Source organism: Gymnodraco acuticeps, unplaced genomic scaffold (genome assembly GCF_902827175.1).
Source record: "Gymnodraco acuticeps unplaced genomic scaffold, fGymAcu1.1, whole genome shotgun sequence".
Lineage (NCBI taxonomy): Eukaryota > Metazoa > Chordata > Actinopteri > Perciformes > Bathydraconidae > Gymnodraco > Gymnodraco acuticeps.
Genome location: NW_022989831.1, coordinates 297704 through 325397, shown reverse-complemented (window position 1 = coordinate 325397; position 27694 = coordinate 297704). Strand labels below are relative to the sequence as shown.

The window sequence follows — 27694 nt, the reverse complement described above, 5'->3', positions numbered from 1 at the left end:
TGTGGTAAACCCGCAAGAGAAAAAGCATTTGAGATCCATACTGTTTCAGAAATAATCCCCGATGTGGTTTGGAGCATGATATGGCGTTTAATCACGGCAGTGTTTAGCTGTATCTCGTAGAATTCTGAGCAGGCACAAGCTCCCCCTTCTCTTGTTTTCAGAATCAGAATCAGCCCTTCTCTAACAGGGCTGAAATAGAGGGATATGAGGGATGTCTAAAATGCATGATCTGTTTGGTATTTTGAGCAAAACACATCAGACATGTTTTTTTATATATCTGAGACCCTTAATATATGCCGAAAAATAGCATAATAGGAGACCTTTAAATGAAATCCTGACTTGTATAGAATTGTAATCTAACGTATTCTCTCCTCTCCTCCACCAGACGACGTCCCCTACAGGTCAGGGCCGCTCCGACTCGCCGGTCTACACCAACCTCCAGGAGCTGAAGATCTCTCAGTCCAGCCTGCCCCCCATCCCCTCCAGTTCCCCTCTCCACATCCTGGGCGAGTGGGAGACCCACAAAGACTTGAGCGGCAGACACTTCTACTACAACCGAGGCTCCGGAGAGAGGACCTGGAAGCCCCCCCGCACCAGGGACACCAGCGGCAGCACCAGCAGCTTCAGGGGAGACAGCCAGGGCACAGCGGAGAGCGAGGTGAGGGACGATTAGGCCAATTCAAAGATTTTATTGTCATAAGCTACAGTGTAGAAATGGCAATGACATTCTTATGACCCGAGCTCCTCCAACAATGCGACATATATAATAAAATACAAATAAAAAACAGTGCAAGAAGTCTATATACATGTAAATAGAATATGATATATACAAGAACAGAATGTGAAATTAAATATTGTACATTTAAGAAAAAATTAAATACGGTTTATTGCGGGGATAACCATTTAGATAAATAAGTAGATTGCAAGATGACAAACAGATGAATGTTTATGGAGGCACAGAGCTCAGGTGTTTAGCATTCTTATTCAAGCCATTTCTGGTACATTCAATGTACAGTTTTTACAGTGACTACTGTTGAAAAGCTTCTTTGTTTATTTTTATTTTTGTATTAGTAAATGTATTGAACATGTTAAAAACAAACAATAATAATAATAACAAAGATAAGCAAAATAAAAAACCGTTCAGGGTATAACAAAAATTAATTCTCAAATAGTTTCCGTCATGTTCAAAAAGAGCAAGAATAGCTTTAAAACGTTTCTGGTCCTACCCCCCTCTAGCATTCAATGTTCATGAAAATAAAAGATCGGGAACAAATCATTCCTTTGTACAAAACCAACAAAACCAAATCATTTTTACAGGTAAACCGGAAATGAAAAGCATGATTCACAAACCTGTAACACAATTGCTTCTTTTAGACCCAGAGAAAACACATTCAGGTATTTAGTTTGCATGCGAGTACATAAACCGTCTGTATTTGGACTCTCTGGCGGTCATTCTTAAATAAACAGGCTGTGGTGGAAGTGTGGTTAACCACCAAAGAGGTTTTAAATGATGTGGTTGGTTACTGCTTTGATATGGGGAAGTCATGGTTTCCTGTCAGGGTGTAGCTTTCTGACAAGCTATCCAACAACGCCCCCCTGTGGTGGTTTGGTTTATTGCAGCATTATTTTTATATGGTTATTAGAAGTCAATCAACAGGATATTTATCGATTGGGCTGCCATACAGCTCACCTGGTAGAGGTGTGCTCATGTATTGGGACGCGCAGAGGACCCAAGTTCGAATCCGGCCTGGAACCATGTACGCATGTTATCCCGTCTATCTTCCCCTTTCAACACTTTCACTCTCAAATAAAGGCTAATATATAATCTAGCCCAAAATATCTAGAAATTAAATAATATTATTATTATTATTATTAAAAAAAAAAAAAAAGTGAGAATCTTTCTCTGTTTTATAAGATATACTGAATATGTTTTTATTTAAAAATGTTTTAGACCAACTGATTTAAATAATGTATCAAATATAAATGCTATCAGTATTCAATGATAAGAGTCATCATTAGTATAACTTTCTTAACAACCAATATAGATGCAGCTTTGTGTTAGGTAGTAAAGTGGTAAAGTATTTTTACGGGGAATAGTTGTATGTTTTTGGAAAATACTATTATAATACTTCTATTTATTTTCATTTGAGGAGAGGATAATTTAGGACCTGTGTCTTAAGAGTAACATAAATATGAAGCTAAAGCTAGGTTAGCTTAGCCTAGCGTTGCGAGACTGGAAACAGGAAGAAAAAGCTAGCCTGGCTATGTCCAAAGGTACAATTACCTGCCTTCCAGGACCTGCTAATCAGGTTGTAGCATACCACAGAAACTGAAGTGTAATGACACAATTTCACAGATACAGTCTAACTGTTTCCAGTCTTTGTTGGTATGTTAAGCTAAGCTAACAAGCTGCTTACCATTGGTAGCTAATACATGTAGTGTTGACATTCAATAACACCTGTATAATGAAGCCCCCCGTCTCTTTGTGTGTGTCCTCCACAGCCGCTGTCCTCAGAGGAAAACTGTCACAGCACCCACTCCAGTCAGTCTGACAGCCAGTACGGGTCCCCCCCTAGAGGCTGGTCTGAGGAGCTGGATGAGCATGGACACACTCTCTACATCTCTGAACACACACAGGAGAAGGTTATAACTGATTACATGTCATTGCTTACTTTCTGCATGCTATGTTAGATCCATACCTGCAAACCATATACATCAAATATGATTTTCTTGGTTGCTGACAGTTCTTTTGTGTTTTCAGTGGATAAAACATGTGGATGAACAAGGCCGGCCCTACTACTACAGCGCTGATGGATCCAGGTCAGAATGGGAACTGCCCAAGGTAACATTAGATTACATACATTATACCTTATTGAAAGTAATCTCTTTTTCTTGAAAATTGTGTTACACTACCCAGTAACACTCCCCCTGACGATCCTTCTAAACACTGGTCCTGTGGGTGTAAGTGGATGAGCTCACGCAGGAGCCAAGTTTGAGTTTAATTCTGGGGGACGGACTATTATTGGCTCTTTACCGGCTAATCTGTAAGGGCTGATCTAAACAGAGCAGTCCATTCTCACTGTGGACATGACAGTGGACTGTTGACAACAATCGGGCTGTAAAGTCCCTTTGTGCAATGGTGCTGTGGACAGTGAAAGGAGAGGTAGGGGGGCGCAGGGATACTGAAGGCTGTGTTGGAACAATGGATGTCCTAAGCTTAAGATCTCTCCTGTGTCTGCAGTACAACATGTCCCCTCTGTCCGGGGAGGTTCCCAAGAGTCGCAGTCTGGAGAGGAAGCAGCAGGACCCCATCGTGCTCACCAAGTGGAGACACAGCACCTACGTCTTAGACCTCAACGACAAGGTAAGATTGTGAAAACTAATGAGGTTACAAAGACAGTGTGGTGTGGAAAAGGCTCTCTTGTTGCTGCTGGTTCTCTGGCAGCCAATATGTCTGCTCTTTCCATTACCTGTGTTATTGGCAGTGAGCTAATCCCCGAGTGCTAATGACGCCTTCAGCTCAACAGAGGAGCAGGTTTACAATTAATTAATCTTTTTATTTTGGAATCTTGACAAATGATGGTGTACAGTATGTCAAATAATAATAATAAAAGGTCTACTTATATGCGTGTCTAACAACTGTTGTGAAAGACAACTAACTTTCACAGAGCAATTGTTATAGCTGACTTAATAACTTAAAAGAGTGCTATAGTGATTTATTGTCGAACTCCTATTGAGCGGAGATAAATTATTTAAATGAAAGCAACGGAGATAATAATATCCTTAATTGGGGTCAAGCTTCAGAAACACTGGATACTACATTTCCCATGGTGCAACCAATCACATGTTTTTACTTAACTGCGTGATAGTGCCAGGCAAATGTCATGGAGGAAAACAACTCGTGTTTAATATAAACCAGTTTATTGAACTGTATAATACAATATTTCAAATATGAAACAATAGTTGACATTTCACACATATTTAATATATTTAAAAAAAGAACTAAAACATACTGGAATCGCTTTACAAGTCAACAAATTATAATAATAATACAAAATACATGCTGGTAGACATACATCATATTTTATGTGCTTATTATTCAGGTTCTCTTTTTCAATTCTTGACCCTGATAGCAACTAGATTTTTTTTTTTCAAGACACATGTGAGGAAATTCACGATTATCAAGATTATCGAAATTCACCTGGAGTAAATTATTTATTTGTTTATCCTTAAAATTCTATATTGTACCATCCCTCCCCTGTCTGCTTAAAACAATTTCACTTTCCTCAGAGTACAGGTTAATAAACCTTTTGAAATACATTTCAAGTTGAATTCAGACAAAAGGTTTTTAAGAGTGAGAAGAATACATTGGAGTTTCACGCTGTGGCGGTTTCCTTGCAGTTCTCTTTCAAACTGTGGCGGTTTTCATCCGACAAGAGGAGATTTCGCTTCTCTCTTTACCGTGACAAAGTTTGTACCGCGCAGAGCCTCTTCCCCCCCGGCCCCCTCTCTAATCAACAGATGATTGATTCACTGCCAGTGTGTTAACTAGCTGTCGTGATATGACGATCAACGCCACGTTTCACCCAATCAAAGAATCATTATTACCTTAGGTTTGAACAGGAAGGAAAGCGGCATCTTGGAATGAACTTCTAAATTAACTTCCATCAGAAGCATGTTGTTTGCAACCTTTTTCTAACTCTTCCTCCCTTCCTTATCTTTTGATGACCTAATCTAATATCCACCACACTCTTGTGATTCCTCTCCAGGTTCCTGCTTCCTTTTCTTCCCCTCACTTTCCTCAGACCTGTAGTTAGCCAGTAGCTATTAGCGACTCATCATGTTTATCTTGTTGGTAGGAGTGTGCTCCGGCGCCCAAGCAGAGCCCCCCCGACTCTGACTCCTGCCCCTCATCTCCTAAGCATCCCTCGACCGTTAGTATCCCAGCTCGCATTGCATCGCACCACACTTATTACCATCCTTCTTTCACCTGCATCCAAATACATACTCATTTTCTAAAACCTCCAAACATTGCATTTTGATTTCTCATCTGCTGCACGCCACATTGGATAACTGCATCACATCTAACAACAAATGAAACCAGCGAAAAATCCACTAGCACTTAGCTGCAGTGTCATGGCGCCCTCTGCTGGTGATATTTGGGCATAGCATCAAGCAGCAAAGCCACTTCTAACCTCCAACATTTGCTTCTCAAGCTTCAGCGTGTGTGTTTGTAGATGTACGTGTTTTAGTTTTTTTCATGCATGTGTTCTAGCAGGTTCTTATATGCGTCTTTGTCTCCTCAGCCCTCGGAGAAATGCGGAGTTCTCAATGTCACCAAAATCACGGAGAATGGAAAGAAAGTCAGGTGGGAATCTGAAAAAAACAGCAGCGATAATAAGTACAATATGTTACACAGTTTATCTGTTAATTGTGGCCGTTTGTTCACACTTAAATGAAACAAGCCGTCTTGACTTCCTCTACAGTGGACATACTGTAACATTTAAACATTCAATTAAATAAAAAATAAAAAGTCTAAATTGCAAGATGTGTTTTAACCCTAAATCACCCAAATATTAACATTGGAAGACACATGTATTCCTCAGTTCCCAGGAGGATATAATGTCAACCAGACAATATTTTCTTCCTTAGATTTACACCATATTTTAGCGTCTTCTAGCTGTTTTGTGTATTTTTTGTGCCTTTACTGTTTTAATTTAATCTTTTCTTAGCATTGTTTCCAGCAGCAGAAGGCAGTTGTTTTTTTTAACCCACTGCTTAACTTAAAAAAAAATCCTCTGACATCTGCGACCCTAAATGTTTTTGTTTTGAATCACAGGAAGAACTGGACCTCCTCGTGGACAGTGCTGCAGGGGTACTCTCTCCTCTTTGCAAAGGGTCAGGGGGGCAGCACCAGCTGGGTACGTGTCTATCAGCCTCTTAGTATTTTTAGCATTCGTACCATCTTCGTGTTATTCCTCTCTTCCTCATTTCTGCATATTCACCTGTCCTCATGCCACCTGTGCTGTGAAATATCATCCTCTGTTCCTCTCCTCTCCTTCCTGAAGTCTTACTACCGCAACGGCTCCATCCCTGAGCTGCTCCTCACTCTCCTTAGCAACTGGAAGCGCTCAGTGAAGCCCCGCCCTGCTGTCTCCTATGTGAACTGTAGGCCTGTGCAGGCTGCCGCTGTATGTCCCCTCTCTCTGCACGTGTCTCTGCTCCTGCCTGTCCTTCATTCTTTACTCACTCCTAACTCACCTGACCGTGTGTGTTTAATGTTTGAAAGAAAAGTTGCAATACCCAAGCAACATTTGTATACTAACAATGACTCTATAGACCCAGCCCATTGACCAATGTTGTCCAGGTGAATTTATTCTTGTATTAATATCACTCTATTAGCATAAGTTACAACGTTTATCTGTTAATTGTGGCTGTCTTTTCACACTTAAATGGTCTTGACGTCCTCTACAGTGGACATAATGTAAAATAAATGTTTTTGTTTTGTTTTTTTTAACCCTAAATCACAAAAAAAAGAAAATTGGAAGACACTTTTGTTCCTCTAGTCTGTTCCCAGGAGGATATAATGTTAACCATCTTCTTCCTTAGATTTACAACATATTTTAGCGTCTTTAAGCTGTTTTGTTTATTTTTAGTGCCAATACCTTTACTGTTTTAATTTAGTATTTTCTTAGCATTGTTTCCAGCAGCAGAAGGCAGTTATTTGTTTTCTTTAAACGCTGATAAACCCACAGTTTGCAACCTGCTCAGCAACAGCAGAAAGACAACATGTGTTACTAGCTAGTACATTTAGCTTATTGGAGCTAAAGCAATGCTAAAGAGCCTTCAGTTAGTGGTAGAGACCAAATCTGAGTTATAAGAGGAGTGAATATTGGACAAACAATTTCCAACACAATGAAGGTTAATGTTGTAATGTGTCTGAAGGTGATGATAAATCAGTGTGTGTACGGCTTGTTTTGGTTCCCTCAAATGGAACAAAATCCTTAAATGCCAGTTGAAGTTAGATAGAAAGATGAAATCAAGGTTGTGAATCAGAAGTTCATCTAAACACAGTTGGCACAACAATGATAGAGAAACAATAGAAAACACAGATGAGGTGCAGAGGCATTACTCAAAACTTCTTGCAAGAAACATGACGGAGAGGAAGTGTATTTCGGAAGTTATATCTCTCAGTGTAATCAAATATCAGACTGTTACCACCAACTCTCTGAAAGCTAATTTGCCTAAAAAATTGTCCCATTTCTCCTCCAAATATATGAATATCACCTCATTTAAACATGTCCAAAAAGCACAGGAGCACAGAAGAAGTAGTTTGGTTTCGTATTATATGTGCAGGTTTAACAGTAAGACCGTAACTATTTTATCGAAGTTATAAAAATGACAATAATTCATAATGTTCTGTGTGTGCCACTAAAACCATGTATTACACACATAATTGAACTTTATGTATTATTATTATTAATACTCACATTATATCAATAACAGCTACTAACGTTTTGTTTTGCTTTTCTTGTAACACATTACTGAGATTTACTGTGCTCGAGAATGTGATGTGTGCTTTTAAAATCACTGAATATGTCAGGAAAAAGTCAACATCTCAAAACCTCCTTAAAGGTCCCCTATTATACTCTTTTTCATCAATATATTTGAGTTCTCAGTTATATACAAAACATGTCTCTGAAGTGTTTGGCTCGAAATATCAAACAGATCATGCATTGTAGCATCCCATAAACCCCTCTGTTTCAGCCCTGTTTCAAAAGTGCTGATTCTGTGTCCGTAGCTTTAAATGCTAATAAGCTGCTGCTAGCCACGCCCCCTATGTGATTGGTTAATAAAAACACATTGGTGCTTTAAGAGGAGATTCAGGTGAAAGGTGGGCGGGTGTTACCTTGGTTGGTTATTGGCCAATGGTTACACAACCCCAACAAACATTATGACATCACAAAGTGGCTGATCAGCACATTTTCAGACAGGTTTTTATATAAATGGATCAGGACAAAAATAGAGTATCTTTTTTCCTGAAACGTTCAGAATCTCTTTACACAGAGGGGACACATGTTTATGTATAAAATAGATTAAAAAGTGGATTTTGCATAATAGGTGACCTTTAAACAACAACAACGTGTCCCTGTTGTATCTTCTTTGCATCAGACATGGACTGTAATTCTGTTTCATTGATTCCAGAAGTTTGGGGGCAACCAGTCCAAGCCGGAGTTCACGGTGGATCTGCGGGGGGGGGTCGGTGGACTGGGCCTCTAAGGACAAGTCGAGCAAGAAACACGTCATCGAGGTACTGAACACAGCCCACCTGCCGTTGAATTTTACTCTAGATTTACCTGCAATTTGGGTTTTAATGTGGTCAAATGTTGACTTTCCCTCCCTCAGCTGAAGACTAGACAAGGAACAGAGCTGCTGATCCAGTCAGAGATCGACAGCGTAATCAACGACTGGTACCGGGCCCTCACAGAGACCATCAACACACACGTGAGGACACATCTTTTAACAACAAGGTCATGTCGGACGTTTTTCAATCCATCTATAATCTATCTTCGGTCCTTGGTTGTAGCAAATCTGCCTTGAAAGTACATTTTAGATTTCAATTTCAAATGTATTTATTTCTTTCTATTTATTCATTTATTTAACATTAATCAGCATTTCTGTAAATGTGCCAGAGTAGTAGTCCCTGGACAGATTTTGTAAGTCACCCTAAAGACAAATTTCGTTCAAAACAAGTAAATACAATTAAATAAAGACATGCAACATACAGTACTGGATATCTTAATAAAAAAAACAAAATGGAACAATAAAACCAAACAAAAAAGAACATGTTAAAACACAGGCAGTGTAGACAGACACTTGGTTGTAAGGTGCAGAAGATTGTGTCAGTGTTGGCAGAGCTGATTCCTCAATAACCATGTTTTGAGTTGTGATTTAAATAATGTATTTAGATTGTGTGTGTCTCCTTACGTTCAGGCCTGGGAGTCGGATGAGGCCATTGAGGAGGACATGCCTGAGTCCCCAGGAGCTGAGAAGCAGGACAAGGAGAAGGACCACCGGGACTCCAAGAAGAACAGAGGTAAGACAGAAGGAGAATGTCCCTACAACATACTCTAAATGTCTGGACGAAATGTGCTTACATCCTGCCTCCTGTCTTCCTCAGTGATGAAGACCTCTGTGAGTATGGACTCATCAGACCAGAAGAAAACCAGGTTGAAGCTCAAGAAGTTCCTGACGCGTCGACCCACATATCAGGCTGTACGAGACAAGGGATACATCAAAGGTATTTAGAGACAGAACAGGCAGCGGTGATACTGTTGATCATTTCCCACATGGATATCTGCCACTGTTTGAGTATGAATCAATAACTGTGTGTTTTCTGAATCTCAGATCAGGTGTTTGGCTGCAGTCTGACCAGTCTGTGCCAGAGGGAGAACACATCGGTACCCAACTTCGTCACCATGTGCATCGACCATGTGGAGAACACAGGTATGAGCAACACCCACGCTAGATAAGATAAGATGAAACTTTATTCATCCCCTTGGCGAAATTCAGGCGTTTATAGCAGCAACAGGGTCAGAGTGAACAACAGGATTCACACAAGGTACACATGTAGATAAAATAGAATATAAATTCTAATAATAATATAAAAAAAAAAAAAAGTGATAAAGTAACTGTTGAAACAAGATATCACAGAAAAACGTTGTTATGTTAAATATATTTAGATAAGTGTGCAATAGCACTGAAAACTATGTGGAGAATATGGGATGTTGAAGATGTTCCGGTTGTTCAATTCAGTATAAATCTAGACCCTGATTTTGAGGAATACATGTTCTTTCAGTGAGCTTTGAACCAGTAGATAACACGCTTTGTGACAACGCTGAATCAACAATGCCACTTGTATCATTCTTTCATTGACACTGAGCAATGAGTACAACCACGTTTCATCTTAAGGAAATGTATTCCGATAGAATTATTAACAAAGCACTTATATACTAATAAAGGACTGGCTTACCTAAAGCCAGTTGAGTAGCACTTGAAATGTTTGGCTCTATGAAACCTGATGTACTTATATGATTCTGTTTTCTTCAAGGTTGTGTCTTCCTGGTCGAATGTACTTATTGTAAGTCGCTTTGGATAAAAGCGTCAGCTAAATGCAATGTAATGTATTCATGTTATAAACACCTCTACTTTATCTTACACAGACCTCAGATGATTACTTTTCAGTTAGATTCATACAAGTCAGAAATACAGAAACGGAACTATTAATTATGATAAATCTTTTTAATCAGTTAAGATAAAATCATTTGTAGCTTAATGTCCAGCATCGGAGACATCTCTCTTTCTGCTGTTTTTCTGCCGTCAGCAAACATATACAGCCTTCTACTAAATCAAAGTGGAGCCTCCATCCAATACAATTTCAGAGTCCCTCCTCCTTTTTTCTTACAGTGGGTGTCGCAGCTGATTATCTGACATTATGCCATGAATATTTACAGAATAAAAACAAGACACAGATTCTGAACATCTGTACATATCATTGGTCAGCTGTAGTCTTTACTTAACAGGGGTCATGAAGCGAGGGCAGGAAACGCTACATGTTCAATCAGTTCTCGTCATTTACGCTCACTGCCATTGTCCCTATCCCGCTCTCCTCTCCCTCCTCCTGCAGGTCTCAGTATTGACGGCTTATACAGAGTGAGCGGGAACCTGGCAGTGATCCAGAAGCTGCGCTTTGCTGTGAATCATGGTAGGACACCCCTCTGCCCCTGTCTGATAACTGACCACAGACATGCCTAAAACACTACCTGAATGGCCATCTTTTTCTGCATGCAGACTTTCCCATTGGTTGCGTTTTATATATAAATCTCTCCTTGAGAACAGAACTAGGTAAAAAAAAGCTTTTAAATATGCTGCCCCTTCTGCCTGGAATAATGTACAGAAGTGAAACTGTCAGATTGTATCACTATGGGGGAGTTCAAGTCCATCTTAAAGGGCAGAGAACAAGAATCCATTGGTCGATGTGATTGCTCTTATATTAATTAATTATATTAATTAATTATATATTAATTAACTAATTGAAGTCGTTTTAAAATTGTGCCAGTTTTTAATGTTTTATAACGGTTTATTTTATTTGCATATTGACTGGTTAATGGGACATTCCATTTGTGTTTTACGACAGCTGTATTCGTCTGCCTGTATTGTTTTGTGTTCTTTTGTTGTAACTTTGTTCATGCTGCCCTCTTGGCCAGGTGAGATTTTAATCTCAATGAGACTTTTACCTGGTTAAATAAAGGATATATATAAACAGTCTCCTTGTACAGATGTGCTTATAAATTAGATCTTCCTTTAGTAAAAACGTATTTCTCTCCTCTCATCTTCATTTTCTGCAGGTCTCCCTTGAAAAAGAGATCTATGATCTCAATGGGACCAATCTGGTTAAATAAAGGTTTGAAATGAAAATGAATCTTGTGTGTCTCCCCTTCCTCCATCAGATGAGACATTGGATCTGAATGACAGTAAGTGGGAGGACATCCACGTCTGCACCGGAGCTCTGAAGATGTTCTTCAGGGAGCTTCCCGAGCCGCTCTTCACGTACGGGTCCTTCGAAGACTTTGTGGAGGCCATCAGTGAGTGAACTCATTCCTTAGAGGTTTCTCAATACTCTAATTTCCCCTCCTCGACTCCTATCCTCGATACTTAGTCCCGCCCACAGCAGATGCAAGCGGAGGACTGAGGAGAGGAACCGAGGAGAGAGGAGGCGAAGCAGCAGGCGGTTAGAGAAATGAGAACTCCTCTCCTCTGAGCGGTCATTTTAAAGAGACGTCCATTAATGATGACAGGAGGCACAGCAGCACTCTGTCTGATGGACAGATGTGTTCATGACCACTTATATATTTACTTTGATTCATTCACAGTGTGGTATAATGAGACAATAACAGGCTACAGATGCGGACACACACACACATATTTATATAAATATACACAATTTCAGAATCAAACATATACACAATTTCAGAATCAAACAAGTATGAGAGCACTCTCATAATAACGTAACACAATCAGAGACTGGTCTGCCGCATCTACGCACTGTACCACACACACACCTACACACTGTACCACACACACCCACTGCTCCTAAAGCATAATCAGGCTACAGCCGTTGTGTATTTTATTATGTGAAGCACTAAATGGTCTTAGAAAAATATCGACTCTTTGTTTGTAGATATCTACTAAACTAAAGCAAATAAAAAGAGTAGGCCTGTTATACTGAGTGATATATATTATACACACTGCTCTGCTTTCTGCATGGACCTCACAGCTGTTCTCACTGGAAACATCGCAACGCGAAGAAAGCAGTTTCTAAAATAATATCCAGGGGATGCATGCAGAGCTGTCATTGGCTGAGATAAGTCCGGCCGTGCGTCACACCTCCTCCACCGTTCCCGGAAATGCGTCCGCGGAGGAGCCGTGGAGGAACCATCAGTGTCTCCTCGGTTATAGCTCCTCCAGAGAGCCTCCTTGGTGCTCGATGTGCATTTAGAGAAATTAGATGTCCTTCAACATGGCGCGCTGAAATCCATTTCCGGGTCACTACCGGAGCACCGAGGAGTCGAGGAGGGGAAATTAGAGTATTGAGAAACCTCTTATGTGTCTGTTCAGATTCCCTGTGACAAGGCGTTTAGAAGAAGAATGTTGTCCCTAGTTTGCCCACAAGATGGCACTCTGCTCCCATGCATGACTGACTGACTGACTCTGTTTCCCTGCTTCAGAATCCTCAGACTACAACCAGCGAGTGAACTCAATCAAAGACTTGATAAATAAGTTGCCAAAACCCAACCACGACACAATGCAAGGCCTCTTCGAACACCTGCGGAGGTAAGAACAGTCACTCACACTGCTATTAAAATCCCTATGTGTTATTATATCCATCCAGTATCTACATACCAAAAATATGATTACATGTGTTCTTTGGAACTAAAAAAGAGATGAGAACCCATTGCTGACTAATATAAAATGTACATAGTGTAGTCCGACATTTTTTTATTACACTTAGTGTTGTTTACAGACCGAAATTGATTTAAAAAAATGGCAGTTGAATACAAGTCTTTCATAGATCATGACTACTTGATTTATATATATATTTATGAATTATTTTTATATAGATTTATCCCTAGACACATTTCCTGAATTAAATCAGGTACCTTTTCATTGGTTTTTATTGGCTTTTTGTAACTGCTATTTGCATTGATATGGACATTTTAAAAAATCCTTATAAACGCTGCTGTAGATTTTACATGCTGTATACTTAGAATTTAGCTGTATACTTAGAATGTATTATTTTAAAATGTACAAAGGACATCACACCATGTTATTATTAGGGCTGTCAGTCGATTAAAATATTTAATCGCGATTAATCGCACATTTTTGATCTGTTGTAAATGTAAGTTAGAGGAATATTTTTCAAGTTTTTAATACTCTTATCAACATATGAGTGGACAAATATGCTTTATGCTAATGTTTATTATCATTTGAACAATGACAAATATTCTCATGAATATTAAACACAACAACTTCTGAACAAATATTCGCCTCAATTCAACCTGGAACCTAATACAATAAAAGTGTGTGTGTGTGTGTGTGTGTGTGTGTGTGTGTGTGTGTGTGTGTGTGTGTGTGTGTGTGTGTGTGTGTGTGTGTGTGTGTGTGTGTGTGTGTGTGTGTGTGTGTGTGTGTGTGTGTGTGTGTGTGTGTGTGTGTGTGTGTGTGTGTGTGTGTGTGTGTGTGTGTGTGTGTGTGTGTGTGTGTGTGTGTGTGTGTGTGTGTGTGTGTGTGTGTGTGTGTGTGTGTGTGTGTGTGTGTGTGTGTGTGTGTGTGTGTGTGTGTGTGTGTGTGTGTGTGTGTGTGTGTGTGTGTGTGTGTGTGTGTGTGTGTGTGTGTGATGGAATCATGTTGCACTATCCGTGCTGAGTGTGCTGACTTCTCGTACAATGTCCCACTGTCTGGCTTCCTGCATAAAGTCAAGTGCTCGGCGCAGTTGTCGGCAAAATGTCGCTCCTCTGTTTTCATTTAAACAGCTCCGTATATCCGTTAGCGCAGCTAGCTAGCACCAGATGCTAACAACAACAATGCACGTAAGGTCTCTCTCTCGCTCGGGCCACACATACACACACCCTCCCGGTCCTCCCAATAGCCAGTCGGTGCCTGCCGGTGAGCGTGGAAGTGTGGTCTGCCACAAGCGGGCGGCAGGAGCGGGGCTGTCAGCATCAGCTTGTAGATGGTATTTTAAACTCGATGCGCTCTGAAACTACGGGGCGGCCGAGGAAAAAAAAAAATACACATGCATTAATCGCGTTAAAATAATTAGTGGCGTTATTAACGCGTTAACTTGTCAGCCCTAGTTATTATATAACATGGATCAGTCAAAATGACTTATCACTAAACAAGACCGGGAAACCAAGCTACCCCCATCCAAATAAAATCAGTACAAAACAATAAAATGACTGCCTTCAGGATGCTTGTTTCACGTCCAGTCCCATTTTGTAGTTTTACATCACTGAATGAAACCTCTGAATGAGAATCAGAATTCACAACTGAAGAAGAGCTCCTGATATTAAAGGGCTCCGTGTTACTGACCGTACACTCATCCTATGCACTCGGATCTTAAATGTCCCTGAGTTCTGTTTGACTCTCCGTGTTTACCTTTCCTCAGACTTATCAGCCTGTGGGCAAACACAAACTACAGCCAGGTTTTAGCGTGTATTCTCAGCCCACTGGAGCCGGTGGCAATATCATATGTTCACAATGACATTTGCCTAGGTTTCCAATTTGCATTTATATGGCGCTGTGTTTGCTGTAATTCAGTACCTATGAAGTGGTGTTTCTTCAGGAAATTTATAGCGTGACATTCAGTGTATGGAGGTCTACGTGTATCAGCGGGCGGATTTAATCTTCTTTTTTTTCTTCCTTCCTTCCATGAATATGTTATTGTTTTGTGCATCTGCATGCAAGGATGTAGATTCTATTTAAAAAGGCTATTATGCTCTACCCTGGAGCGGAGTGTTACAGGGTGTGTGTGTAGCCGCTCAATCTCAGGCCCTCAAGATGTGTGTAAGAATCATAATGTTGTTTTTCTTGATGCAACCCTGAAGCTGCATTGAATTGACAAACAAATATAAGCTCACCTAAAGCCATTTATGACACATTGCCATCTTTAAATCTCCCCATGTCCTACTTACCTCTCCCCCCAGGGTAATTGATCACGGGGAGGCCAACCGCATGACCACCCAGAGCGTGGCCATCGTGTTCGGACCCACGCTGCTCCGGCCCGAGACCGAGACGGGCAACATCGCGGTCCACATGGTGTACCAGAACCAGATAGTGGAGCTCATACTGCTAGAGTACGAAAGCATCTTCGGCAGGTAGAGGCACTCAGAATACGTGCCGGACTTTCAAATCACGGACTTCTTTTTCCTTCCCCCCTTTTTTTCTTTGACTGAACTGAACATTGCTGTGGACCAAGCAGTTGGGAGAGAAAAAAAATGACCTCCATTGACAGGACAGTTTTTCAAAAGTGTTGCACTTACAGAAGTTTTGGAGATGAATAAAAAAATAAAAGGTGTACAGATTTCACCTGCTTCTTAATGGACAGTGTTTGGAAGTGATGACGTCCGTGTCATTTTGGTGGATTTGAGTATTCAGGTGTTTTCACATACACTGGATCCCTGTGGCCAGTATTTCAAGGGGGGGATGGGGGGGGACCCTTTGCCTCCTGGTGGAGCCGACCAGACTTTGGCACACCGCGGGGGGCCGCGTGGCATTATTAGCCAAACCTCATCACCTCGGAATGAGCTGAATCTGAACTGGATAGGTTGTTTTTTTTGTCTGTGTCGTGGAGCTTCGTCTGTGATGTACAAACCATGTGTGGTTTTGGATCAGGTGGTAAAAAAATAATCAGTGTTATGTTAACGGACTGTCTTTTTTGGCACTTGGATGAACTGGAGTTACAGATTGTGTCCCCAACTTACCTTAATGACACCGTCACGCCCTGTCCCTCACCCACCCCCCCCTACCCCCTTTTCAGCCAGTGTAAACCATTAACCCTGTGACTTGCGCGTCCTGTGACTTGAATGAATGAGGACAAACCCTCCGTCTGTCTGTGTGTGTGAGTGAATTAACCTATATGGAATAAAACCTGAGCAGAAGCATCCTCGTCTTGCCACTTTGTACAAACTGTGTGTCGTGTAGTCTTACGTGCTTTGGTAAAGTTTCCGTTAAGCTGCCGGCGGTCATCGTCTGTGCTCCTTTTATCCTGGTGTTACTGGAAAAAAGTGGATTTCTGGGGGGAATGCAATGTTACCAATTTGTACATGAATTGTCTCTAACAAATCGGCTTGATGACCCTTCTCTTCGCCTAAGCTAATATTAAAGAGTATTCAGAGAAGGGAAAAGGTACTGAGAATAAGTCTAAGCTCGATGTATGGAAGTGTGTGGGTGTTCAAATGAAAAAAAGAGCCTTTAAAAAAACCTTGCAAAGCATATGTACAGCGACAGAAGCTAGTTGTTTAAAATGTGTTATAGTGACTGAGGTATGTATGCTTTGATGGTGAACTAGTGAAAGATTTTGATTTTGTAAATTTGAATGAAAAAAACATGACTATACACAGATTGTGAAAAAAACATACACATGATCGACTGTTATTTTTGTTTGAAGGTGTACCTGGAGTGTTTTGCGCATGGTCAGCTGCACATTTTGAATGTAATTTCCAGGCTAACTGCTGTTTGTGAAACTGCTATGTCTAATAAAAAAGACAAACTAAATGTTCAGACTGTGTACTCTCTGTCTGGATGTGGAGTTAAATGTTTCCGGGGGATGAGGACGATAAAGGAAAGAGGTGAGTCTGCTGTTTAACCTTCAATCAACTTAAGCTTCACCTTTCCCTCTGCTTTAATTACTGAATTGGAGTAATCTACTCAACACCGATATCCTGGTTATTGAATTGAGTGATTAAGCTTTCACGTCTCAATCAATTATACTCCTACCTGTTAATTATGAAATGAACTGCAGTATATTTCTGGATATATTTTCAAATGCAGCACAACCTTTGCGGCTCGGCTTCCATTAATGTGATTTCTTCATTCTTTGAAGGCATTTTTGTCATTACTCCTCAGGTCAAACGTGGCTGCAGACCTGAAGGGTGTGGATTAATTGATGTCTAATTAGGTAATTGCCATGGTGCCAGTTTTGATTAAGAAGCACAAGGCGGAGCAAGTGCTGAGCAAAGCTGCTTGCTGCAGGCAGCACTGAGTGAAAGCCTCCGTTTAGCTTAGCTTTTATTTTCACTGCAGGTTGTGTTTGTGTTGCGATATCTGATTAGAATCTGCTAAATGACAGAGCTACGGAAGCCCATTTCAGGCAAAAAATAGATGTTTAGGATAGATGGCTTGCATTATGTTAATGTTAGTCATGTCTGTCTGCCTTTTTAAACATTAGGAGAAACGTAGTCATTACTATGAGAAAGTGAGTCAACATTTAAGTTTTGAAGTCAAAATGATAATAGACAACATTTTTATTTTCAAGCCTTATTTGTTGTTTGTCAGAATAACAACAAATGATGTTTAACTTATTCTCTCATAATTGGGACAAACATTATTTTTCTTGTCATTATTTAATATTTTAAAGCCTTAAAGGTGGGGTAGGTAATTTTGGAGAAACCAGCTTGAGTGCGCTAGAATTTGAAAATACACAGCCGGAACAAATCTGCCACTTCCTTACAGAGCCCCTCCTCCAACACACACAAACGCGCACATGACCAATGAGGGCACGAGATAAGTTTGTGCACACATGGAAGGCTGACAGGCAGGTCGGCCATCCAGTTACTTTAGCCGGGCCGGCTCAGATGATTGGTCGTTCTTTTTACAGTACCACGGCTTCCACAGATGACATTTTTGTATGTATTTTTTGTCAAAGCACTTAAGATATTCATTGCTATGGGGATGTTAAGAGCATTCCATGGAATATAACAAAAAGTTTATCTCGAGCCGGTTTCTCAAACTTACCTACCCCACCTTTAATAATCGATTAAATCAACAGTGGAGGATGGCACAACACAGGGCTTTATGGTTTACTTTTGTCATTCCAATGGTGCGTTAAAACTGGATGCGAAGATTCCAATCACTCTAATTGCTTGAGCTCACTGCTGCTGTCAGTCGTACTCGCGTCATTCAACATGTGCTGTCGAGGAGGCGGGGCTTATCTCCATGTCAATACTATGGTAGATGCCAATTACAAGAAAAATAACCATATATTTACTGTGATTTAATTGTTAAACACGTTTCAAAATGATGCCGATATAACTACATACTGATACCAGTTAGTAAAAAACATTAATAAATGCTTTGACTAGTCTGCTTACAAGACGGCAGGCGAAACACTTAAAATGTGTGTTTTCTGAATGGAGATCTAATTGATCAGGCTAAGCTAACATGTATTGTACATGCTCCTTCTACACTCACAACAACGTCATACAGACGTAAATAAAGCAGCGACTGTATTCGCCATGCCAGAAACTGTCTTTGGTTTGTATTTATATATGTTCTAAAATGTGCTAACAGCAAACGGCTGATGTTTTGGTTTTCTGAATGCATCATGTAAACTAAACTACCGGTCTTTCCGCGTCTTTGCATTGACTTTACATTTAATCGTGACGTGCCCAAAAGTTGCATCATGTCCAGTGTGAACGCACCATTACACCTAAAAGGGAAGATTTTGACTAAGTATATTAACTTCCCTCAAGTATTTTGCTTTTGTGCTAACTTATTTTTCAACTTTTTACTTCCCCCTTTTTGCCAATAAAGGGCTTCCGCAGATTCTCTGAGGACCCATACATTTTCATCCAATCCCCATTTGTTTCATGTGTGTTTACCACCAGATGTGCCCTCATACTTGCACTGATCCCAACCATTCCTCTTTGAAGTAAAATGTACCCCCCTCATGTCTCTTGCCTACGTGTTATTTATAGCAACAGGTTTGACTTATACCTCAGCTGTGGCTCTGTTTTGACAGGACGGACCACCTTGGATTCAACGTGTTGGAGGTAGGCAGCACTGAATCATGTACCCCGTTAGAAACCACAGGCAGTTAAAACTGAGACCTGGAGAGGAGTGCCCCCAGTATTTCCAAATGAGAAAACAATTAGATCATTTCTATAATTCATGGGTGCGACCACAGCGCAGGCCCAGGGAGGCTCTGAGTGTTTGAAGTGCTCCATATGCTCATGGTGGTTTCCAGGCCTGCTCAGTGGAGGCTGAGGTGTGGGCAGGTAATGTGAACAAGCCATTATGGAGCATAAAAGATTTATAGGTCTTCAGTGCTTCCCCCTGCTTCATTTGCAGGTGGGCTGTTGGTAGAGTGGCTGTATGAGGAACAAAATGCTAGGGAGGTTTTGCCACTATGTGAGACAGACCGCTGTACTTTACCCAACCATGTTTACTCATAGCTCAATGAACAAATGGCTCCTTATCCGGGGGAAGTAGCGGTTTAGGAAAAAACAATTAAAGTGTTTTAGAAGACTCTTTAGCAGTTAGCATTTTAAGTTTTCGATCACACGAAAGTTGTTTTACAACTCGGCAATTTACACACCCCAAAAAATGACCCTCCTTATCTGGCCCTAGATACTAACTACTTGGTACATAATGTTCACCAGCTAATATCTAACATGTTCTGCCAATTTTGTATGCTCACCAGGTTAGTTTATAAGAGATATTTTGATGATAATGTATGCTTATGCAAATTAAGTCAATAAAAATGATGGGATTGAACCAAAAATAGTAACGGTGCAGTGGCAACTGGTCATTAGGGGCAGGTGGGGCACTGCCCCACCTAGTATCGGCAGAAAGTATTAAAAATAATGATTACAAAAAAATGCAAAAAATAAATTATAAAATATATTTTAAGATCATGTTTAATCATCTGATTCGTCTGTACATTGCTGTTTTAGTCTGTGTTCTTCTAATTAGTGTCTACAGTGTGTGCCTATTGAGCTGTTTAGAGCAATGTGGGACAAAACCCGATCATGCCCCTCCCTCTCACTGTCTAAGTCAATGGTGACTGTAAAAACTACACTGCGCATGCTCAGAATATTTTCCTATTTAATGTGTGTGGCAAAAAAAATAATGACCATAGGGGCATAGAGCTGCCATCCCCACCATACGTCATCTCACATAATTCAGAGCTGATTGGCTGTAAGTACGTGTGCCGCGAAAAGTGTGGTGTGTGAAGAGGAGACGAGAGAGCTGCAGGTCCTAAAACCCGGAAGTAAGCTGCGCATGGCTTCCCTCGACAAAAAAGCAATGAGATTTCTCCATAGGATTTTAGAAAATAGCTCCAAATAAGATCTGTGGGAAACAAACCTGTTAGATAAATGCACGTTTTGTTCAGCCGGATAATATCCACATGTCTACCCTACTTTTATAATTTTATAATCATAAATCTATTGATTAGATTAGATTTATGATAGACTTTTGAAACTACAAGAACATAAGGAGGACTTTTACAAAAAAGTAATAGAGATTTTTGTCCAGAGGGATAGGCAAATGGACTTAATCTTCAAGTCAAGGTAAGACTGCAATTTTATTGAAAATGGGATCTTACTAAGAGAGAACAATTCAATATTTAAATGATAAAATTACATTTGTTGGGTATCCTTTTGTTGAACTGTCTGTTTAAAATTAATTGAAGCATCAGACAAAAAAAGCTTTGAAAAATAATATTATATTTTGATTTAGGTCAAAATATATTATTTGTAAACCTGAAGAGTCAGTGCCAGTGCCTCACCAGCCATGAACCTCACTGCAGAAGCTTATAGACATCGAAGTTTTTTGTGCCCCACCACTTTTGTACATATAAAAACGCCACTGTAAAGGTGCAAGCTATAAAGACAAAAAGATAGCCAAAATATGCTAAAATGCTATGTGTAGCAGCTAATCAAAACTACAGAATCCTCTGTGGGTTTGTCACTCCAACTAATAGCTATCACATTACATAGAATGTATTGCTTGTATAAAATATTAATTACGGCAGCTTTGAACATAGTTTAAAACACGTTTTGCAGTTTTACATGACAAATAATTAGCATCGGTCTGAGATGCTATTAAAGCATTTGTATATGGTAGAGGCTACATGATATTAGCCTACATTTGACACTTTAATTGCTTTAACAGCGTAACATACGGCTCCAGCGACTAGAAGCTTTTCCTATATCTCCCCCAACCTCTACTCTAAACAACTGGTCTGACAGGAAGAATGTTTCACGGCTTCTGTGCATCTATCTTACCATCGTAAGGCCCGCTGCTACTCCGCTGATACTGCACTAACCTTCTGTTGTCGGTCTCTAATGGCAACTGGTATGGAGTCAGATCTGACTCCATACCCCATACTGGCCCCCCATTAGCTTAGCCGTACTGACGTGCGATCAACCTTTAGGCAACAGATGCAGGATGTTTTTACAGAGGGCTGAGGTGAGTTGTTCTGACTCACTTTAGGTCAGTGTGTGTGTGTGGGTCTTGTTTTGAGCCATACATGCTGTTATGTGTCTTTCAAGGGTCAGTTCCCCCAAGATATTCTAGTTATTTTTATCCAGCCATGTAAGTAATTTTGTTTTATTTATGCCTGTGAACGCTGATTACATTGTTTTCTGGCGATTATGCATTAGATACTTTACCAATGCAGCAATGCACTTTCATTATGTCAGGATGACGCAGTGGACAATATATCCTGATTTGTAGGCCTATAGGCCTACTCGAAACAAAGGACCATACGAATCCCATAATGCCACTTTATAGCCGTTTTCATTAAACCCTACTTGTTTGGTCAACATGTTGCTACAGCTTTGACAGTAGCCTACAACCATTTTCATATGGAGTTCTCATCAAGTAAACTGCTTTCCATGAGTGAAATTGGTGGAGTGTCCCTTTTTAAATACTAAAAACTACAAGCACTACATTCACATCATTGTTTTGCTGTGAATGCAGAAATCTCAGAAACAGGCATCTCAAAGGCTGGAACGCATAAAAACCACAGCAATCTGCATATTTAAATGTTATTTTATCATTTGTGTAGCTACTTTAAAACTAACTGTAACCATATCACATCTGGTACCCTACACTGTACTAGTCATGTTAATATAATAGTAAAATTCAGGGTAATGAAGCTGTTTGTGCAAACAAGTAGAAGGCTGCACACGTCCTGCACTCCCCTTCTGCATGATCAAAGATTGCGTGAGCACTTACAAGCAAAACATCATGTGCAAGAAGAAGAACGGGTTCCAGTTGCAGAAATAACTCATTGGTCGGCGCCTTTTAATTCAAAGCCATCCTTTTTCCAAATGTGCTGTCATAGCTGCGGCGCATGGCAGTGTTCTCGCATGCATGGCAATGCTAAGTAAGCGTGTAAGTATTCCAAATGTCAGCCCGGCTCATCGTTGTTATTAATGAGCTTCAGGCGGCAGGAGTGGATCATTTTCCATGGAAATTCAATGCATTTTAAATAGCAGTGGATCAACATTCCAGGCCAGGATTTACATAAGGTAATTGCAGGATGCTGAAAGTACCTTGTTGCTGGCAATGGATTTTTTTTCCACCCTTACCTTCAGTAATACAATCAAATCCATTAAGTAGGCAATAAATACAAGGCAAGACTGTATGAGCGCTCCATGACAGATAATGGCCCCTCTCCAGAATACCTATTTATTTACCCTTGGACAGTTACAGCTGCTGTTCTAGCAGACACACCGACAGTCTGAGTGGGCATCCCTTTCTTCTTCACCTGCTAAAGAACATTTGACAGCCTCTGTCCTATGTGGTATTGCTTCCTGCTGTGATTGAGTATTAAAACAGGTTGGCTGTTAGCAAAGGAGGGCGTGTTGAAGGATTGAGATGAGCCCCCGTGTTACCCCTCTCTGAGGTCTACCTGCAGCAGCTGCTATGGGGGTCTTGGGAAATTAACTGTAGATAGAGAGTGGGAACACAAAGACAATAGTGGCTCTATGTATGCAAAGGTGGAAGGGGATTTAATCAACTCCTACTATTGCTAAGAATTTTATTTTCGCTTTCTCAACTGGTGGTTTTAACATCTTCCTCCAGGCTGGAACATCAAAATATCGTGTCTGGCTTTTTCCTAAAGTGGAGTAGCACAGGTCTTATGTGGTAGTTACCCTCTGTATGTCTCTGACACAGCTTTTTCATTAGAGAAATGGACTGAGCCCCTCCTTCCTGGGATTCTGTTTTTTTTATTTTAGGTCCGTTAAGTAATGATTACACTCAGAAAGTGCTCTGTGTATTTCTTTTGATTAAGACTGATGGCGGGCTGGGTGAACCCGACAGTAAAAGCCAAGGTTGTCTTGTTTGGAAATAAGAGCAGCAGTGAAGTGATCATCGAAACCTGGATAGAGATGTGAGCTTGAGCTTGGCCATGATAAGAACTGACAGTGAGACAGAAAGAACTAGGTGATCTGATTAATATGAAAAGGGGGGGGGGGGGGGGAGGTCTCTGTCTGCTTTGTCTCGGTCTCATTAACACTGTTGGCTCCAGAATCTGTTAGCTAACAGCGCATGTATTCCCTGGTGGAGCCTTTCTCCACTGAGGCTGTAATTAGGACATTTCTTCTGAAGATTTTTCAACACAGATGTCTGATTGGAGGAAAGGCCCCGCGTAATTACAGAGGCCCCGGGCCCCCGACGCTGCCCTAAACAAATCACAAACAAGAATTTAATTAAGGGATCAACACGTGCAGGGTCCATATCTGATCAGACAGTTCTCGATCATGATTTAAAAAAAGTTTTCTTTCCCCTCACCGCAGGTAGACCTTTCCGAGGGGGGGGCAGACTGCTCTGCCAGCTCTCTCATAAGCTCATTGGATTTGCTCCTTTGCCAACGTCTTACTTAATTAGCCTGCACATTTTTACGGGCATAAATCGCTTTTACATCACTGCCAACGGAGCGCACCGCAAAGTGGGTCGATCATATATTATGTTGATCCTCCTTGGCGCAGTTAAAGCCATACATTACATTTGAATTTGTCGAAGAGCTGAGAGCCCCCTGGCATATTTCTCCTTTGTGGTGCTGTCAGCGCTAATCTCTCCCCAGGGGTCCCGGCATCAGCTCTGTCTTTCTCTCTAGATGCTGCCCCCAGATCGGATGAGTAAGGGGGACGCAGGGATTGAGGCGAGCCAGGAGGGCACCCACATATCCCCCCCCCTCCTCCCTACATATAAACCTGCCTCTCACCTCCCCCTCACTCCTCCATCGGCAATGCCCTCAACTTGGAGCATTGATTCACAGATGGAAGATTTGACTAACTTTAAAGCTGCACTAATCTTCACATGACTTTATTCTATAAACAATGGCATGAATACACACGGACAAGGATGGTGTTAACCCTTTTGCCTGCACCATCTAGTTTTCACTACAAATATATACAAAAATAAAATACATGCTCAGAGCCAAACAGCAGTGGTTGATGGTACTAAGTACATTTACTGTGCTGTCAAACTTTCAAGTACTTGTTTATTACTTGAATATTTACATTTATTTTCAACATGTTTTTTTATTAACATTTTTTCTGCAAAGTGTTAGACAACAGCAAAAAAAATCATGAAAATTAAATAATAATAATACCAGATAAATAAGTAAGACATACCAATATTTAAGAGGGAGCTCAGGGAGAGAGCGGTGAGTCCCCCTATCTACCGAATATTTTAACGTTATTTTACTTGATACTTCTACGTGTCAGAAATAATATATACATTCATTTGAGAGCTACTTTCTTTACAGATTAACATACAAAACATGTGATTTATTTATATCATGTGATACATTGTTATAAATGAAACTACCCATCAGCTTGTAAAGGATTTAAAAACCTGCATTAAATGAACACATTAATAATAGTAATCCAGCTATATTGAACACTTCAATTGCCAATTATGCATTTACTTTATGTACTTTTGATACTTTGAACACATGATTCTTCTTTTTGTTTTGCTTAAACAGTGAGTTTTAATTAGTGTTACGGTTGCTGTTTGTCTGCTCCTTAATCTGCCTGTGAGTGTTTGCAGCTGTGTGCGTGTATATGATTATGCAAATGAGCTGTGTGGTTGCCCCAACATCATTGACTGCCCATCTCCTGGTCCGTCTCTGAAGATGGTGATTGGCTTGACGTCGTCCAATCGCAGCGCACACCTGCTGGGGAGGAGTACAAAGGCTGCGGACTATCACCACTCTGGAGGCTCTGACATGTGGATAGACGCCTCTCGCTACTTGCTCGTGGAGAATTCTGTTAACTGTGGTTAAACTTGTGTGATTAGTAGTGTCTAGAGTAGCTTAGTTAGAGTGTAGAGTAGTTTAGTAGTGGTTAGAGTAGTTTAGGATTTTGTGACTGTTGCCGTTTAGTTTAGCTGTGTTTTGTGTAGATTCTTTGGGTAGTTGTAACACTTTTAAAGTGAGGTTTTGTTTCGTTCTCTATTTAGTGTTAGTGTTATTTCTTTGTATGTACGCAGACTCCTTTTTAAGAGTCCTCCCTTTGTTTGGTTATTTGTCAACCTGTGCCCTTTTGGCCCTTTTGTTTGTTTCAGGCTGCCTGCCTGCCATTTTGTTTAACGCTGCTACTTATAATAAATCACTTATAATTATACCAATACCAATCTGGTCGTGTTTCTTCCCTTTAGTTCCCCTAGCCTAATAGGGAGCGTAACAATTAGTGACTATTAATACAAAGTATTATTACATTGTGATACTACTTATCCTTGAGTATCTGAGTAATTCCACCATGCACTGCCAAACAGCAGACACAAGATGGATTACATAGTGAAGCGTGTAGTGTAGCCAATAAAGAGCCGGATAGTTCCCTCAGGCCTGGTGGAGACCAAAACTTGTTATTGATGTTGCAGTGCATCTCCTCAATTTGCAACTCCAGAAAACTGCTGCTGATTTACAATAACAAAAATAACAATGTAGGCCGTGAAGTGTAAAAAGAAACCTATTTATAACTTGAAAATACTGTTCCACAATGTTCCTGGGCTTCAAACTTGATCATTTTCATTCCAGCTGTAAGTACTTCCTGTTTTCCTTTGTGTATTGTATTGTGGAACAATAAAGTTAATCAGCAGCGAGTTTAGTCTGCATGCTGACATCTTTAAGTATATCTGAGGTCTGTGTTGGAGTTTAAAGAACACTGTTGATAGCTTTATACAAAGACAACCGTTTTTAATAATAAATTGCTTCTATGCTGCCTTTCAAAATTGTAATTGATACTATCTCATGGTATTTCTTTCAATGTATATGTTCCTCTTTTCAAATGTACAAATGGTTACATAGATATTAAGTGTACGATTGTTATTACTTCTTAATTTAGTCACTTTGGTAGAACTCAAGGTCTATTTACAAACTTTTCAATACATTTTTACCATGATCTCATGGTGGTTGGTTTCAAGGATGTTCTTTTTGTGACTTGTAACTTCTCATTTTACATTTATAATTAATTTACTATGCCATTCTTGCACAATAAATGTAAATAATATCCTACCTTTATATTGTATTAGCTGTAATTTAGCCCTTCAAGTGTTTTAATTGTCAGATAGTTTACAGATTTTTATCTTCATGGTCAACTTTTGTATTTTCACTCTTTTAGTTCTGTTTTATCTTCCATTTTGAGATGTTTATATTGTATAATTGTGTATTTTCTAATCTTTTTTATTTCTAATTATGTGCAATACTTTTATGTAAATGCTGCTGCAACGAAAACGTATCCCAATTTGAGATCAATAAAGTATATCTTACCTTCTTTATCCTAATAGACTTTTGGTTTGGTTTGCTTTTATAAGACTATTGAAATGTTAATGTTTCAGGGACTGCATTTGTAAACTTCCACCAGCAATTCATCAGGTAACTCCTCCTCCTCCGAAGATATGCTGTGGGTAAATCTTCAACTCCGTCCAACTTCCTCCCTGCTGTGTCTCTCCTCTCCCACTAGGGTGTAGTGAAGAACACAGATTCAGATGCGACCCAGATGCATACCTGCTCCAGGCTGCGCTGTTTATTCTCTTAGGATTAACTTCCCCAAATGTCCACCCTCCTCCTCTTCCTCATCCTCCTCCTCACCGTCATCATCCTCTCCCACCTCCACAGAGTGAAGGAAAAACAACCAGAGACACTTGGCTCTTCAGCACATGGCAAATCTGCTCTGACTGAGCTTGTAACACACATACACACTCTCGAAATCAAGCTTTTGCCACTGCTCCCCTCTGCATTAGCATGGAAGTCATCCATATTGATGCTAGGTGATTCATGTGCTGCCAGCCTCTTTGTTTTATCTGTGTTTTTACCCAGGCAAAGCTTTCTGGGGGGATCAGGGGGTGATTAAGGCGAGGAGAGAGACGGAGGAGTGGTCGACCGAGGACCCCAGGGTGGTGGGGGGGTAGCCCCGGTCCCCCCGGTGATGAGGTGGAGCCTAATTGATTTGTCAATGTGGAGCCATCTGGCACAGAAAAGATGGGGCTCCAACCTGTTCTCCTTCCTGAGGTGGGAGGAGGGGGAGGGGGCATCACGAGCTCGGATTACACACAGACGCACACTCTTTGGGGTTTTATGATATCTCTTGTATTTTTCACTCAAGTGTGTCTT

General features: G+C 40.5%; 1 protein-coding gene across 1 annotated transcript in view; it reads left to right on the top strand.

Annotated features, from left to right (window-relative positions):
• The window catches only part of arhgap12b (Rho GTPase activating protein 12b), a 65480-nt gene extending 48638 nt beyond the window's left edge, over nt 1-16842 (top strand). Inside the window, 17 exon segments of the mRNA XM_034234592.1 lie at nt 386-658; nt 2503-2643; nt 2762-2842; nt 3242-3364; nt 4860-4934; nt 5307-5368; nt 5840-5921; nt 8209-8253; nt 8255-8311; nt 8407-8505; nt 8995-9097; nt 9182-9301; nt 9409-9507; nt 10688-10765; nt 11511-11645; nt 12789-12894; nt 15267-16842. Of these exon segments, the coding sequence (XP_034090483.1) occupies nt 386-658; nt 2503-2643; nt 2762-2842; nt 3242-3364; nt 4860-4934; nt 5307-5368; nt 5840-5921; nt 8209-8253; nt 8255-8311; nt 8407-8505; nt 8995-9097; nt 9182-9301; nt 9409-9507; nt 10688-10765; nt 11511-11645; nt 12789-12894; nt 15267-15441 (1854 nt within the window). The 3' untranslated portion in view covers nt 15442-16842.
• The last annotated feature ends 10852 nt before the right edge of the window (nt 16843-27694 follow it).